The sequence below is a fragment of the Nesoenas mayeri genome (genome assembly GCF_963082525.1).
Source record: "Nesoenas mayeri genome assembly, chromosome: 14".
Taxonomy (NCBI): Eukaryota; Metazoa; Chordata; class Aves; order Columbiformes; family Columbidae; genus Nesoenas; species Nesoenas mayeri.
Window position 1 is genome coordinate 5,095,159 of NC_137556.1, and position 16,562 is coordinate 5,111,720.

The 16,562-nt window shown below is 45.0% G+C and overlaps 1 protein-coding gene across 1 annotated transcript in view; it reads left to right on the top strand.

The window, feature by feature from the left end:
* Positions 1-16,345, top strand: part of ADAM19 (ADAM metallopeptidase domain 19) — a gene marked incomplete at both ends in the record, with an annotated part of 31,889 nt that extends 15,544 nt beyond the window's left edge. Inside the window, 18 exons of the mRNA XM_080353117.1 lie at positions 326-518; positions 985-1,050; positions 2,578-2,649; positions 3,492-3,658; positions 4,780-4,864; positions 5,110-5,249; positions 6,563-6,740; positions 7,421-7,510; positions 8,733-8,928; positions 9,183-9,291; positions 9,819-10,023; positions 10,560-10,640; positions 11,619-11,727; positions 11,829-11,964; positions 12,195-12,261; positions 12,802-13,017; positions 15,395-15,541; positions 16,271-16,345. Coding sequence (XP_080209243.1) covers positions 326-518; positions 985-1,050; positions 2,578-2,649; positions 3,492-3,658; positions 4,780-4,864; positions 5,110-5,249; positions 6,563-6,740; positions 7,421-7,510; positions 8,733-8,928; positions 9,183-9,291; positions 9,819-10,023; positions 10,560-10,640; positions 11,619-11,727; positions 11,829-11,964; positions 12,195-12,261; positions 12,802-13,017; positions 15,395-15,541; positions 16,271-16,345 — 2,332 coding nt within the window. The remainder of the gene's footprint in view (positions 1-325; positions 519-984; positions 1,051-2,577; positions 2,650-3,491; positions 3,659-4,779; positions 4,865-5,109; positions 5,250-6,562; positions 6,741-7,420; positions 7,511-8,732; positions 8,929-9,182; positions 9,292-9,818; positions 10,024-10,559; positions 10,641-11,618; positions 11,728-11,828; positions 11,965-12,194; positions 12,262-12,801; positions 13,018-15,394; positions 15,542-16,270) is intronic.
* Positions 16,346-16,562: the final 217 nt, after the last annotated feature.

Genomic DNA, 16,562 nt, shown 5'->3' on the forward strand with positions numbered 1-16,562 from the left:
TAAAGACGAAAGCTTCCACTGCCCCTAAAGTAAAAGCTGTACTTAAAAAAATCAGTACTTCTCAGCTTAGCACTGTTGCAGCACATGCTACAATAGCCCCTTAATTGAACGTCTGAGGCCCATTGAATAGATTTTAATAAATGCAAGCTCAGGGATTCCCCGCTCTGAACTCAGAATAACCCCATCATTTTATTAATGAACTTAACGGCCTAGTGAGGATAAGTGCCTTGTCAGGGTCAAATGGGAACTCAGTAGCAGCAGAAGGATTTACCTCCGGTTGCTGCGATAGTAGTTAACTCCCTCTTATTGCTTCCCGTTTCAACAGAGGAATTATCGTATTGAGCAGCAATTCCAGCTATATCCTAGAGCCAGTTCCTGACAGCCCAAACCAGCACTTGATCTACAGGCTGGATGACCTGAGGCTGCAGAGAGGAGTCTGTGGCCACCAGGGCATGGGGGATGCAGCTGAAGACTGGCTCAGGGACTTCACAACTGGGATGAAACCACCTCGCCAGAGGGTGAGCAGGGCTTAAATCAGGTCCATGCATGGTGCTGCAAATTTCCCACCTGTTCCAAGCCCAAGAGCCTGTTGCTCTCTGGGAGCTCGGCTTGGGAAGTGGAAGGAAGGAAGATATTTAAGAGGGTTTGTAGCAAGCTGGTTGGCTCCAGCAGGGAGATAAATGAATGTTGGGACTATTGTGCAGTGTGACAAATTTGGGATGTAGCTGTTCCTGCATGGATTTGTGCATTCAATCCATGAACAAATTGGGGTGGGCTGAGGACAGGCACAGGGCCACTTGCTGTAGCTATATTGACTTGTGATACTTGTTGCTATAAGTCAATCTCATTTGGAGGTGCCTGTGTGTGGTGAGATGGTGTGAGTGGCCAGTGAGAAACAAACTGGGAAAAATGGTCTGTGCATATGTTTTGCAAAGTGTTTCTTGGGGGATATTGAGGAAATAACCCATGTTGCTGCTGCCACAGGTGAAACGGGAGACTCTGCAGGCTACAAAGTATGTGGAGCTTCTGCTCGTGGCTGATTATGCAGAGGTAAGAAAAAGGATCATGTATATACTAACTGAGCACTGGACCCAGAGCAAGCATCCCACCTGCAGCTTCTCCTGGGGTGGGGGTACAGCTGGGGCCCAACATGTTTCCTCTTGCCATCCTGATCCCCACCAACAAACAGGGAGAGCTGTGGCTTTGTCCCTTTTGTCCTAGCAGCCATGACCCCTCTGCCACCACTGTCAGCCACTGTTGGCCCTGGGAGATATGCAGGTTGTGATTTGGATGAAGGAACAGGGTTGTAGGTCAGTTCTGTGAAGTATTATTCTATAGTGTTTATGCAGTATTGTTTTATAGGAAATAGTTGCAGTAATATTGCAGTACTTTTTGTACGTAGTAGCGAACAGTGCTGAAATACTAGGGACCTGCCTTCTTATGGCTTGTCTTGCTCTGTGCCACATTGAGCAGGTTGCCCAGGGAGGCTGTGGAATCTCCATCCTTAAACTCCCAGGGTACCAGTGGTTGGCCGTGGTTCTTGATGGGAGAGATTGCCTTTAGCCAGCTGTGACGTGGGTCTTTCCAGGAATGATATGTTTTGTAACGCTGCAGTACACTTAATCTCTTGAGAAGATAACTGTGATTATCCTCTGCTCTGAGCTGGTAGCAGATACATAAATAGACATTTTTAAGTGTCCAGGTCATAGAATAGGGCAGAAAGAGACCCAGTGAAGTCAGCAAACACTCCTTGCTCCCCCAGCCTGGACGACGCGCCAGATGTACTTACTGAGAGTGCAGACTGTGCAGTGTTTAGCTGATCATTTAATCTCCAGCACAGACGGGAGTCAGGCTGGTCCTATTCATAATTTACAACTTGAAACTCCAATAGTAAAAGCCATGTAGTGCTCTGGGCTATAATTTATTCTGAACAAAACTAAAGAGGCAGAACCTATTTTGGTTTCTCTGTTAGCCACCAGGATGCCAGGGAAATGATGAGAAAACACATTATACACAGGAACTGCCATATGTTGTTCACCATTTGATGAGACAAGCTGGGGTCGAAACTCTTGCAGTGTCGTCATTGACTGCTATTACTTTACTGTCTCGTTTGCCAGAAGATAAGTCCCAGCTTTTGTTGTCAGTTAAACAAAAATCTAATAATTTTGCAACTTTAATTTCCTGAATCAAACAGTTTGCTAAAATTAACTTGTTAATTGGCCAGTGGTTTAAAGAGGCAACTTTGCTGGATGAGTGAGATGCATCCCCCATTCGTTGGATGAGTGAGATGTGATGAGTACTACGGTAGCCTTGACCTCAGACATGAAGCCATGTTACCATGTATTTCACCTGGCACATCTGTCAGTTCTTTGTCAGCCCCTGTCTCTGGGGGTTCTGATAAGTTTGCGTTGCTCCACTGTGTTACTATCACAGCTTGAATAACATCGCTGCGGTGGGATGCTAGGGATGAATTCTGAATATACATGTACAGGTGGGCTTATAGTGAGTGCCTTGTTTTAACACATTTCAGCTCTTTCTAGTTGCCTTTGCGCTGCCTGACATGTTCATTTTGTTCAGTTTCAGAAGCATCACTTCAACATTGAAGAAACAAGGCTTAAATTAGTGGAGGCTGCTAATTACGTAGATAAGGTGAGATCAGGTGTGCGTGAACTGAAGAAAGCCAAGTCCAAATCATGAATTACGCAAATTAATTGTGGCAGAGGAAGACGGCCTTCTTGGGAGAGAAAATAATGTTTCAACAGTTCTTTGCAGTGACCTGGGGAGCGGAGACCATCTGACAAACAATTCTGTTGTTGGACACCAGGGGCAGGGTGGGGGAATCTCCATTCCTTATGTTGGAGCCATGATGAGCACCTCTGTGTTTTAATACATCTCCGCATTAACGGTGTTAGCTAAATACTGCTTTTTGACTAGGGGCTAAGGTATTGGCTTCAACTTGTAGAAATCTTAGCAAGTAGAAGTGGAAGAAGCCTTCAGAGCTCATCCTTGCAGTGGTTCCCTGTGCTGCTGAAGTAAATGTCACAACCTTTCAGATCTATTCCCTTCATACTCCTCTTCTCCCCTTAAGCTCCTTGTACTGCTCCCTTTACCCCCCAGCCCATGGAGGGTTACCCTGTTTGTACTTGACGTGAGCAGCAGATTATTTCCTTCCTCTTTTCAGGAATTTTGACGTATCTAAAGATAAACATGATCTCCGTCTAGAGTCCTTTTTTTTTTTTCATAGATAATCTTTCTGTCATCCTTTTAAAAATGAAAGTTCAACATCTCTGGTTCAATTGAGTTTAGGTTTGTAGGTAGTGCACATTTCTTTCTGCAGAGCCATGGCACTAACTTGCAATGTGTTTCCAGATAGAGCATCTTCTCTGGATTTGTGTATCTGTAGTAGGATTTAGCAGGGTGTATATACAAGAATTAAATGTCAGTGAAATAAATTAGCAGTGCTCATTTCGTCATCCTTTTCTGTATCTTAGTTTTACAGATCCCTGAATATCCGGATTGCCTTGGTAGGGCTGGAGATCTGGAGTAACCGGAATAAATGCGATGTAACTGAGAACCCCTATGCCACCCTGAAGTCCTTTCTGGCCTGGAGTAGCAAGGAGCGGGTGCACAGAAAACATGATAATGCCCAACTAATCACGTAGGTTTGTTTTTATCCTGAATCAATCTGTTTCTGATGAGGGGGTTGGGTGGATGAGAAATCTGTGTGTGAGACTGTATTGCTCTAAGATTCAGGGTGGCAGCTGTATAGAGTGGTCACTCAGCCAGCTTTAAGCTCTGGCACCGTGAACACAACCACTGTAGGGAAAGTGGAGGTCCCAGACTGTGCAGCAGTTGCAATACACAAGCAGCAAATTGCATCAGCTTCATTGGGTTGTGCGTATCGTAGGTGCTGCTGTGATCTGTCTCAGCCACATGTACAATGTCAAGAAAATCTGAACAAGAAGTAGACCTGTAAAAGGGAGTTAAGCCCTTTGTGGAAGGTATTCATCCTGAATTCTTCCCTCTGAGACACAGGGGACACGGTGCTTGGAGCGAGCTGATCTGTGACTCATCCTACTGATCTCATTAGGGCCAGTAGCTATGGCCAGCAATGCAGATGTCATTGGAAGAAAAATTTGCAGCAACTCTAAGACTTCCTTACCTCTCCCATGGTAATTCATCCACCAGTAAATAGTGATGAGTCAGAGGAGAAACCTGTAGGACAGAAATGTGGAGATGCAATGCCTTTTCTGTTTTTTTGTTTGTTTTGTTTTTCCCCTTTAACACCATTGAATTCCACCTTTGCCTAGTCATGCCCTAAGCACAATTTCCAAGGCTCCCATTTCAGACATGCCAGCACAGATGGTGCAGAATTCCAGCTCACCAGGCAGGGCCCGACCATGGATGCACCTCAAAGGTGTCAACTAGTAATCTGTCAAGCCCCTGCATCTCAAACTTGCAAATAACAGGCTTAAGGTAAAATAAGCATTTGAAGCAGTACCCAATTAAGTATCCAGAAATAGTCTCTTCCAGAAATAGTCTCTTCCAGAAATAGGATTGGCTGGTTGGCCCATAAAACAAGTTATTAGTCCAAGAAAAATAGGTCTTAAGGCTTTGTAACTCTGCCACAATGTCCTCTACTTGAAGATGTTACTAAAGAAAATGTGTTCACCTGGCATTGTGCATATGTATAAAGCTGTAGGCTGCAGGATGTATTTCTCTGCTTTGCCTCCTCAAGTGCCTTGGTACCATTTCATGGTCTTTCTGGGTTGATTTTAGGGGTGTGCCCTTCCAAGGTACCACAGTAGGCTTGGCTCCCGTGATGGCCATGTGCTCTGATTTCCAGTCAGGTGGAGTGAACATGGTAAGTAATTGCTAATACCTAATACAATGTTTCTTGCCAGCAGTGAATAGATAGATGCCTCCTAAAGCACAGGAAGAAAGTATTTCCTGTGGAGGCCTCTAGCTCACCTGCTCATAGGCAGGAATACCTTCAGTAGATGTTTTCTGCATGTAGTAAAGAGAATTGCGGCTTAACCCGTTGACTTAGAGTGCACAGGACAGGCACAGACAGGGAAAATGCTGACGTGCCCATTTAACCTTGCACAGGATCACTCTGATAATGCCATTGGTGTTGCTGCTACCATTGCCCATGAGATGGGACACAATTTTGGCATGAATCATGATTCACCTGGCTGCTGTACTACCCCTGCAGAAGATGGAGGCTGCATCATGGCTTCTGCAACTGGGTGAGTTTGTCTTGGTCTCATGGAGAAACACAATGGGCTTCGTTACAAGAGACTTGGTAGAGTAAGAGCTAGAAATGCAGACCAAATGTCTGGCTGTTGCTGTCTGTTGGAGTCAATGTGTTTATAGAGAACATGCTGCTGGGCAAAGCTTGGCTCATGTTTCAGTAGCAGTTTGCTAAATTCCAAGTGAGCTTATTCCTGCCTGAGATTGGCCTTAGGTAATGTAGGGACCTGGCAGCATTTAGAAGTGGAGTTCTAAGCTGTCTGGTAAAAAGGAAAATTTTCCTATCTTCTGTCCTGAGAGACCATTTCAAGACCCCTCTGACCCCTTGTCTCCAAGATTGTGCTTCTTGCTGTGTCCTACCAAATGATCCATCACCCCAAAGAAAGTTCAATGTGTATACACACACATCCTTCTGCAAAACCTGGACTGCCTGTTGCCAGCAAGTACAGAACAACAAGGGGTGACCAGAACACGCATGAGCTTGGCGTGTAGAGGTTTACGTGGGTTTCATTTCCGTGGTGCCCCGAGATGTGTAGATAGATAGTTGATAAGATTTCTAAAGTATTTCGTGCAACAGTTAATGTGTGTTATAATGTGGTAATGAGAAGAAAAAGGATTGCTTCAGGAAAGAACTGATTTTTATTAAAAGGCACGGTGATAGGGCTATATTTCTAGGTCAGAAGACACAAAACCAAATTGACTGTGTGTATTCTTAAGAACACTGCTTGGTTTCAGTGAGCCGCAGAAATCCTATGCTTAAAAGGGAAGAAATAGATGGCTTTGAGAGAAAGCAGAAGCAAGAGTGACTCTGGAAACCCACAGGGATTCCAGAGCTCATTTTGCATGAGGAACCACAACAGCTTCCATATTTCAGTCATGTAAAAACATCAGCCAAACCCATTAGCTTAAAGCTTCATTCCCTGTTTCCTCAAGCCTTCCTCGTTGGGTTTTAGCAGGTTTTAACAACATTTTCTCTATAGATGTTGTCTTTTACATGCATGATTCCCTCCAAATAAGGAAAAACATTTAGGTGAGAAGTGAAGACATAGTGGCATGCAAGTAAAACATGCAACGTGAACACAAACATGCATGGTCATATATAGAGTGCACAGGTTTTGGCGTTTTAACAACAGATAATAATTCATGTAACAGAAAATATTCACATCTTTTGCAATGAGGCAGTAGTTAGGAAAAACAAAATATTATTTTTATCCATTGAATTCACAGTTTGAGTGCTCGATTTTCAGTCTTGTTCAAGCAGAGTTAGGAATAAGCCTAATAGATGTTCATCTACACTGTCCATATTCAGGCACCCATTCCCCAAGGTGTTCAACCAGTGCAATAGAAAAGAGCTGGAGAAGTATCTGCGGTCTGGTGGAGGGATGTGTCTCTCCAATATGCCGGATACCAAGAACATGTATGGTGGGAAGAAATGTGGAAATGGCTACTTGGAAGAGGGGGAGGAGTGTGACTGTGGAGAGATGGAGGTAACAATTGCTCAGATTCAGCCCTTTGGGGTTTAGTGGGACACAGTGATTTTATAATGTACTTCACAAATTCAGTTATGTGATACGTAAAGAGCTTTTGTTTGTGCAGGAGATATGCGTACCTTCCCTGTATGTAAATGTATATGCGATGTAAATCACGGTTGTAAAGTATCATGTCTAACTAAATTTATAGTGCATAGTACAATGAATCCCAGAAATCATGGATGGTGTAATCCATGGTTGAACCAAAGTGATGAAAACTTCCTTTAAAAAAGAAAAGTGCTCTTAGATGTTGCGGTTCCATATATAAGTTCACTTCACCTACAGCTCCATTCTTGATAAAGATGGAGCTTCTCTTAGTACTGTATTTACATCTCCAAATTCATACTCTGACTAATAAGACAAAAAGGAGCTGGAATAAGCAGCCCAGATTCATCAGGTGTAATGAGCACAACCTATAGTATTCAGTCAGTCCGACAGACGATACGATTATGCAGCACTGTAATTCAGCACATGCTGGGTATCATGAACATATTGTGGGAGGAAAGCTGTTACCTAGTTTGCACGTAATTCATTGTGCATGAGAGCAGATTAGTGTCAGCCTCACACTTTGATGCTCTGGCACATTCTTGTCCTGAACATCTGCCTTGTAAACTCTGCTGCATCTCGCTGTCTTCCAGGAATGCAATAACCCCTGCTGTGACGCCAGCACCTGCTCCCTGAAGCTGGGTGCCGAATGTGCCCATGGCAGCTGCTGTCATCAGTGCAAGGTGGGTTCACTGGGTTTTCCTAAGAGAGGAGAGAGAACAATGGTGGTGGAAGTGTGAGGCTGAAAGATGGAGAAGGGGGGGCAAACACAACCAAACACGGAGTTCAGCTCCTTACCTGCAAGAAGCTAGGGGTGCAACCAAACTAGTGGGGTCCTTCTAGCTGACTAATTTAATTGACTCTTTTAGTAAATTAAGATGAGCTGCTGGAATGAAGTCAGTCACACTGCATCTCTGAAACACTTAGTGATGAGATGAATCAGAATTAATATTTCTCTCCTTTGGCTCTGGAAGAAATCTGGACAGAGCTCTTAGAGTAAACGCTTCCCCCAGGGATTATGCTGGATGCTATCTTTGCTCCAAACCCTCTTTTCTGGGATACTGTTGAATTCCTTTAGCCCCAGTGCTTGCTGAAGAAACACTAGCAAAGAGGATTGTTTACATGTGATTGCTATAATTTATAATTTTAAATCTCAGCTTTCCTTACAGAGGCTGAGTAAAATGTGTTTCTTCTTCTGGAGCCAAAGACCTCAAGCTTTGACAACAAATTAACTAAAAAAAATGAACATTTCTCCTAAGCTCATTTTTGTGTTTGTACATTGGCTGCATGCTCTTACTGACTTATCCTGAGCATGTGGAATATAATTTTCCAGGAATCCCCCTGGACTCACTCCTTTCACAAGAGACTTGGAAAATCCTACTTGATGTAACCGTGTGTGCCCTTCTGTTCCCCATGTCCATGGTGGACAGGATAAGAATGAACTGGGTAAACTTGTAAGCAAGGGAGACTTAAGTTAGACATTAGGAAAATGTCTCAAGCAGAAGTGTCAGACAAACACTGAAACAAACTTCCCAAACAGGGAGGGTTTAGAGAATAGATTACACAAATCTCTGTAAAAAATGGTTTAGATAAGTCAGATCCTACCTTAGGGTAGAGGGAGATGGATCTGTGTCCTCTTGAGGTCTGGCAGCTTTATTTTCCATGCATGATCTCATTGCTACCTAGGGAAGGGAAGCAGTCATTAATTTGATTGTACAAAACTCACCCAGTTAATAAAGTTACAGAGTCATTTGGATCACTGCTGACCTCAAAAAGCCTAAGGCAGGGTGGATGAAGAGATGTATGCAAATTTTTTTTCTTATCTACAGGGAGATATTGTGCAGACGTGAAACCACAAAGGAGCCAAGCAATAATTAATTTTATTTTTCATTTGTATCTTTCTAGCTGATGTCTCCGGGAACTCCCTGCAGGGAAAGATCAGGACTCTGTGACCTCCCTGAATACTGCACTGGCGAGTCACCGTTTTGCCCCCCCAACTCTTACCAAATTGATGGGGCTTCCTGCGATGGAGGGAAGGCCTATTGCTACAGTGGCATGTGTCTCACCTATAAAGACCAGTGCTTGCAGCTGTGGGGGCCTGGTAAGGACACTACTGGCAGCTAAATATGTTGCCCTGCTATAATATTCACCCTGCGTAAGGCAGTAGTGCCTTCCATGACCGTTATCAGTGGCAAAGTCTGAGGAGCCTTTTCTCCTTCCTCACTTGCTTGGAGGAAAGAGCAAAAATTTCCCATGTTCCAACCATCCCAGAAAAAGAACCACGGCATGGTTGGCCTGGGCTGAGGTGGATGCCAGGCTCCACAAGAATCGGCCACGTGAGTCTCTTCCACACAGGAGCCAGGCCAGCACCAGATGCCTGCTTCGAGAAGGTTAATGCTGCTGGAGACATCTACGGGAACTGTGGGAAGGACATCTATGGCAACTACAGGAAGTGTGAGATGAGGTAGAAAGCGAAGTGGCAGCCAAGATTTGCTCATTGGAGAGGTTTTTATATATTATAAGTTATGGGCCAACAGATAAAACTGATCCATGCTCTGGTTTCACTCCCTCCCTCTGCCTCCTGGGAAACCAGCTGCATCCTTGTCAGACTTAGAGTCCTTACGACTGAAGCTTTGAGTTTACCTTTTTCCCTGCCTTTTGCATTTAAAACATCTAGTTGATATTTTTTTCAAAGCAACAGAAGAGGGCATTTTAAAATCTGTAAATTAAATGTAGCTTTTTAAATGGAGACGTAAACTTCTTAATCTTATCTGTGATTTTGCTGAGGCTGGCTTACTCACGGGGACAGTAAAATGGTACCATGAGTACCCATCAGAGACACTCTTGCTTGGGCTAGCTCTTGGGATCTGCTTGCTGTTTTGCCGTTGAACAATGACTCAACACTACTGCTTTAATTTACATGTAGAGCTGATGCCTGCAAAAGATTCAGCAAGCCAGAAATAATCACTTTAGCCTTTCTTTTGAAATTAGAGATGCTAAATGTGGGAAGATCCAGTGTCAGAGCTCTGCTTCCAAACCCCTGCAGTCCAATGCGGTGGCCATAGACACAACTATCCGAATACAGAGGACAGAGCTGAGGTGCCGAGGGACCCACGTGTACAGATCTGAGAGTGAAGAAAAGGAGATGCTGGATCCTGGCTTGGTGTTGACAGGAACAAAATGTGGGAGCCATCATGTAGGTACAGTCCTGCCTGTAATGGCTTGGGGGAGGTTCAGGGTATCTCTTTTCCATCTGGAAAGCGATTTGTGATTATCAAGCCATCAGTTTCTTACGTCTAACACCTTTCTAGGGGATATTCATGTTTTTTAGAAAAATAATTTCTTAGAGGCTTCTGAGGAGCAATGGAAGAATACTCACCAAAGGCCATACTGTAAGGCTTTCCAGATGAAGTCCAGGCCCAGTGCTAAATTGGGGATTTGCTAGTTGATTGAGGTGGTTTTGTTGAGAGGTGAGACACACAATAACAAATCAAGACATCTGAGAGCTCTTCCAGGGACTCTCCACAGGGGCATGGTCCAGCCATCAGCTTCCGAGCTCCCACTCCTCTCTGATGCATGTTAGCTGAGATTTGGGGTAGTGATTAAATGTTTGCCTGGGAAACAGGTTAACTTCACAGCCTGTTGTTCTGCTCAGGGTATTACTTGTGTTGACAAGGCAGTAATATGGTACACCGAGTTCTAACTCTGAGTTTTTGGATCCTGTCTCTGCAGGCTTGCTTTGAGGGACGCTGCCAGAACACATCCATCATCTTTGAGTCTGACAGCTGTAGCAAGAAGTGCCATGGGCATGGAGTAGGTGTCTTCCTTTTCGTCTCCATTTCAGACTGAAGCAAGATGGGTTGCTGTTCATCTGTGGTTGGTTGTTCAGCTCAGTTCTGATACCACACTTAGGTTCACTTCGGACTTCTGCTCCTTGATTATTAATTTGCACATTCCTTTAATGTTTGATGCATTTTCTGGTCTGTGAGTGTCCCTTTGATGTAGAACTGAAGGAGGTCTACAGGAGGGATAGGAATTGCAATGAATTAAAAACAAGAAGGGGTAATCTTATAGAAAAATCTTCTGGAACCAGTTTAGACTGGAAAAAATGTTTCTGGCACAAAACATCAGCATCTCTCCATCCTCATGGTCCAGTTAGGCAATGGGGAGGAGTGATGAATACAGCAGTGTGCAGCAGTGTGTGCCGCCCTGAGCAGCCTGGGAGGCACCATGAGGGACCCAATGAGGAGAGGGACACATTCCGCTCTTTCATTCCCAGTCTGCTTCGTTTCTTAAAACCCATGAAGCTGTAGGAAGTGATTGTCTGCTATGCCACAGGATTAAATTAAATGCTACGATTAGCACAGAACATGCCTAGTCAGAGGGGTCAGCCCCTCTTCCAGGGATTGCCTAGATGATAAAAAAATAGCAACGGGCCAAGCAATAAACCTAAACAGTAAGAAGTCTTCAATGGATGGAAGGGAAGACTTTTTTCCTTTAGTTTTGATATAAGAACAAGAAAAGGGCATTTCTAAATGCTGCTTTTCTACTGAATCCAGGTCAGTGGCCTTTCAGCTGAAGAACCCTTGTCTTTTGGAGAAGGGGAGAATTTCTGATGAAATAAAAGACTCTTTCACACCCTGAAAAGAAAACATTTCCAGGCACTTTATTCCATATTTATGCCAATAAGAGTTTCTTCTGTAGTGTTTTATCCAGCAATGGCTTAATTTTTTTTTAGTTTGCAGATTCTTTAGGACCTGGCACTAAAATCTCTGAGTCTTCCTGTTCCAGGTCTGCAATAACAACAAGAACTGCCACTGCAACCAGGGCTGGGCCCCCCCATTCTGCAACAAGCAGGGGAGGGGAGGAAGCTTGGACAGTGGTCCCCCCATGCCCGAAGGTGAGTGGAACCAACTCTCAACTATGGTGGCACTTCAGGACTTGAGTTAGATAGGGACCAGAGAGTTTTCTACTTAACTAATGCTACTTTCTTTCCCTCAGGCCCTTCTGCAGTTGTGATAACTCTCGCAATCCTGGCTCCTATTCTCCTTCTCATTGGAATCATGTTTTTGTTCTATTATCTGAAATGTTGGAATAAATTTGCCATCTGTTCTCTAAAGAAGACCCCGCAGTTCAGGTAAATTGTCAGTGCTGTGCCTTGTCTGCTTACATCCATACCTTTTCAGTGTCAGGACAGAAAAGAAATTGCAAAGGCTATGAGGAACATAACTAAGTCAGTTTGTTGGTATAGCCAGTATATGCTTCTCATTTTTCTTTCCTTCAGTTAAGATATAATGGAAAATACAGCAAAGAAAAAGGAGAAAATGTATAAAGGAAATAACACGCTGTTCTTTCTGTCATTGCCAGTGACTCCTCTGGAAATGGGCACGCAAACCCTGCCTTCAAGCTGAAAACCCCTCAGGAGCAGAGGAAGGTAGGGGCCAGGTCACCTTCCACTCCCCAGGGAGAGATGCAGCTGCCCTGAGATGTGGGATGTGGTTCCCTCTCACACTGCAATTAGGGAGTGGATTTGTCAAAGGGTGGGAAAAACAGACAGATATCCCCCATGGCTGAAAGTCAGTGGGAGCTGAATGTAGTATTTCTTTCTAGCCATTTCCTTAAAGGTAGGCGCTGGGATTTGACGAGGCTTGTGTGGCTGCTTGTGTCTCCTGATAGATCCTCATTTGTCACATCCCCTTTCAAAACTAGAAATCACAAGCATTGCAGTTTTTTCCAAGTGTCACTGAGTTACATTTTTCTCTTGATTCCCGCTTCTGCCTCATGATCCCAAATTGTCCCAGTCTATCTAATCAATGCCTACTAAACACGTACAACACATACCGGTGTTGCAGGCAATCTTTTCTACTGTGTGGCTCAAACACCTCATGCGGATCCTCAAATGTGCAGCAGAGAGTAACAAGGTGGTTTGAAGTAGAAGTACCTAACTCCCAGGATTTGTGGATCTTCTGCACAGGTGATTGGCTTCCCTCAAATCCCATCGAAACCTCCTCCCCAGCAAGCTCCAGGGCTCCGAATGAACACACAGCAGCCGTCTGCCTTCTCCACTGGCTATAGTTATGGTGTGGGGCACCTTGCCAGGCCAGCATCCCCAGCACCTGCAAAGGACATTCCCCGACGGACACCCCCGAGCAGACCAGCACCTCCCGCTCCCAAACCCCCTGTCTCTCAGGTACGGAGTTATGACATTGTCCTGCAGATGCTGTTTGATGGGAGGTTTGTTCAGAGTGGGGCTGGTGAAGCCTCTCTAACCCTGGTGGTGGTGTAGGAATTACAGCCCTCACTGGTGTGTGCTCCATCTCGCCACAGGACAATTACTGGTGGTCTCCTTGCTTCGTAGTGTAGCTGAAAAGGGCTGTGCTGGACACTAGCATACACAATTACTCTTCATTCAGGTCCCCCAATACCTCTGATCTGAACTTAGAGTCAGGTAGCTTGGATCACCAAGGTCATCTAAACAATTATTTTGCTGCAAATCAGATGGATAATTTGCCAGAAATGAAAAGGCTGTAGGTATTTTTCACTAAACATGCCTAGCAAAGCTCCTCTTCCCATTTTCACATATTTTTGTCTCCTGGAAACAAGCCCCTCTGAGATTACCATTCATCAATACGTCTGAGGTTCAGTGTTGAGTACAGGATCCCTTTCCTTGGGATGAGCCCCCAGGTAGATTGCATTTGGCCATTCCTGGACTAAAACCTTGGGAAGACAAATTTTGATGTGGAGCAGAAATGGGACTGTTAACATGTTGTAAAGGAAATGTTAGACTTAACCCAGACTGACTTCATCTTATGGGAACGTCCTAGCCATGAGGTTGTCTTGAGGGTTATAAGAAAAGACTGTTAATGTAGTTCTCTTGCTGACAATTTTGTTCTAAGCTTAGTACAGATCCAGACCTCACATTCTTATGGAAAAGATGGCAAGTCACTTTGGCTTAAACCCATTTTACCAAAATCCTCTCCTACTAGCTTTATTAGGTTAAGGCCAGCAAAGAAGCAAAGGGCTCAGTTACAGGGGATAGCAGAGGCTGGCTCCCAGGCAGTCTCTCTCCGATGGATACAGAGGAAAACAAAACCACAAAGGTTTAGTGGATGGGATTTGTCTCAGCCCCATTGTTCCTGTGAACAGCCAGCACTTCAGCAGGAAAGAAAACCAAAACAAAAGCAGGAAGATGACTGCAGTCAATAAGGAATAGGTATCCTTCCCCCAGCTGGTTGTTGACAAGTTCTCCACAATCTCCATTGTGTTCCCCCCCAGTGCATCCAATCTCTTTACATCAGTCAGACCTACTAGATGGGACACTTTTCCTAGGATTTCCAAAAGAAACCTTGCCCTTTCTGGCTTGGAGGAGAACCACAAAATGTAGAAGTTACAGGGGAAGTCATTAATTTCACTGTTTGTTAGTGTCAGTGTCCTTCCTAGATATTTGCAGTATCTGCCAGATTTGGTCTCTTGCTATTCCTATAGGAGCTCTTTGGACCCAGTGGGATTTAGTCTGCCTTGTCCTTCCTGCAGTCACAGGGCGAGGTCCTTGGAGAGCAATATATCCCCAGGCATCATATTTATGCATAGTCTAAGGAGACTGCAGGGTTTTGGGTGCTGTCCAAGTTGTGAGTGCAGCTGTGTTTATTAAATCAACACCTGTAAGCCAGCGACTTTGCATAGAGACTAAGAAACAACAGGCGGTTAGTTCTTGTGTGGGTAACTTCTCCCCAGGGGCATGCTTTACACTGAAATTCATTAGACAAATGGAAAATATAATGCTCTGAGTATCCTGCTAGGGACAGCTGTGTGGACAAAGTAATAACTGATGGGTGGTGGGTGCAGGGCTGCGTGTGTTTGTATGGGCACATGTATACAGGGTTTACAGGCATTATACGGGCAATCATATAGTGAGTGTATGTGTGTGAAACTTGCTTCCAACCTTAAATACATCAATAATGTGGCTAATTAAAAGGGTCTGAAACATAGTTTCCCTATTGCTTCTAAAATTCAAGGCTTAAAACTTCTGGATCGTCTAGTAGCCAGAACATGACATGCTTGCAGCCCACAGCTCCATTTAGGAGGCAGAACAAGGCACCCTTGTCACCTGGTTTGGTTGTCCTCAGTTTGAAGCCCCCTGCCCAGCAGCCTAAGGCCACCTGCTCTTCATGAAGCTTGAAAGGTGAAAAAACTCGTACACGTTGAAAACCGTAGTATGATAAGCCATAGCGGCAGCCACCTGCGCTCCCACCTTTCTTCAGAGACAGGGAGGTCTTGCTTGTACAAGGTTTGCTTGTACCCCATCAGTCCTTTGTCTCAGGCAGGGATGCCACAGGCTGAGTTGTGATGGGGACTCCTGCCCAGTCTATAAGGTTTCTCCTGTTTTTCATCATGCAGCCATTAGATTTTAATATCCCTGGGGCTAACTCCAAACCAGAGACATCAAGTGTGCAGCTGCAAACCCAAGCTGCTGCTTCAGACTTACCAAAAATTGAAAAAATGATCTCTGGTTTCAGGCCAGGCATCTCTTCAGGCTGAGAATTGAAAACTGTTTCTTTCTTGCATAGGATATTTCTAGGCCTCGGCCACCCCAAAGAGCTTTGCCGGCTAATCCCGTCCCAGCCAGACCCAGAGCCGGGCTGGGGAACAGCCCTGTCATCTCGCTGCCTCCTGCGCACCCCAGAACCCCAGGACGACTCCAGCCTGCAGCAGAGGTAAGCAATGAGTGCGGTGACGGGAAAGCAGCGTCCCCTCATTACCGGGGGATAAAACTTCTGTGAAAGGAGTAACCTTGCTGTCATATGGCAAAACACCTTAATGCACAGCCCCAATGGGTGGAAACATTAAGGTTATTATGTTGGTTGCCTCTAGTTTTACCTGTTCTTCATTAAACATTTACTGGGTTAAGCAAAACAGTTAATTCAGTCCTCAGCATCCCTGAGCGCTTTCTCAGATAAAACATTTGTGTGACTGGCGCTGAGCAATGAGGGAATGTGTGACTCAGAATGCTTAGTGAAGAGCAGCAAAACAGGGAGTTGAGGACCCCAATAAGGAAGAGAAACCCTCTCCAGCCTCTCTAGCCGTGGCTGAGATGCTTTCTCTGCAGGGAGTGTTTCCCAAAGGTGTCATTAATAAGGACAGTCGCTGAGCTCAGCTCCCTGCAAGCTGGACCCCTTCACACAAAACACCTCCACTCCACACACCACAGGTGCTGCCTCCAGCCAACAACATACTTGAGGTCACCTGTAAAGGATGGAAAAAACTGCATGAACTTCATTGTGCTACAGACGTGAGAGTTTCCTGTACTGGGGTGTGAATGCATGTGAAGGGAGACAGGCTTCCTGGCCCACTGTAACACCAGCTCTGGGATGGGGAGTGGGAAGCATTTGCTCTTTCATCAGTGCTCACCCTTCTCTCTTTTTGCCATTTTCCATCTCACCCAGAATGCTGGTGTCGGGACAACTGGAGCAGCAAATATCTTGAAAGTGGGACAGCTGGGCTCCCGTGGACACTCATGAAGCAGTCTGTTCCCAGCTGGTTCTGACCTTTCCGTGGAACTGGGTGGACTTCATCACCCGAAAAAACAGCCACAGACAGTGTCTCAGTTCCTTTCCTCTACCCTCACCTGTTTCTTATGTGACTCAACAAGCTGCCATCAGGTTTGGCAGCAGTGTCCCCAGGAACTGCACCGGTACATGCCAAACTGAACTCAATCCTCTCTGCTGATAGCCTTTT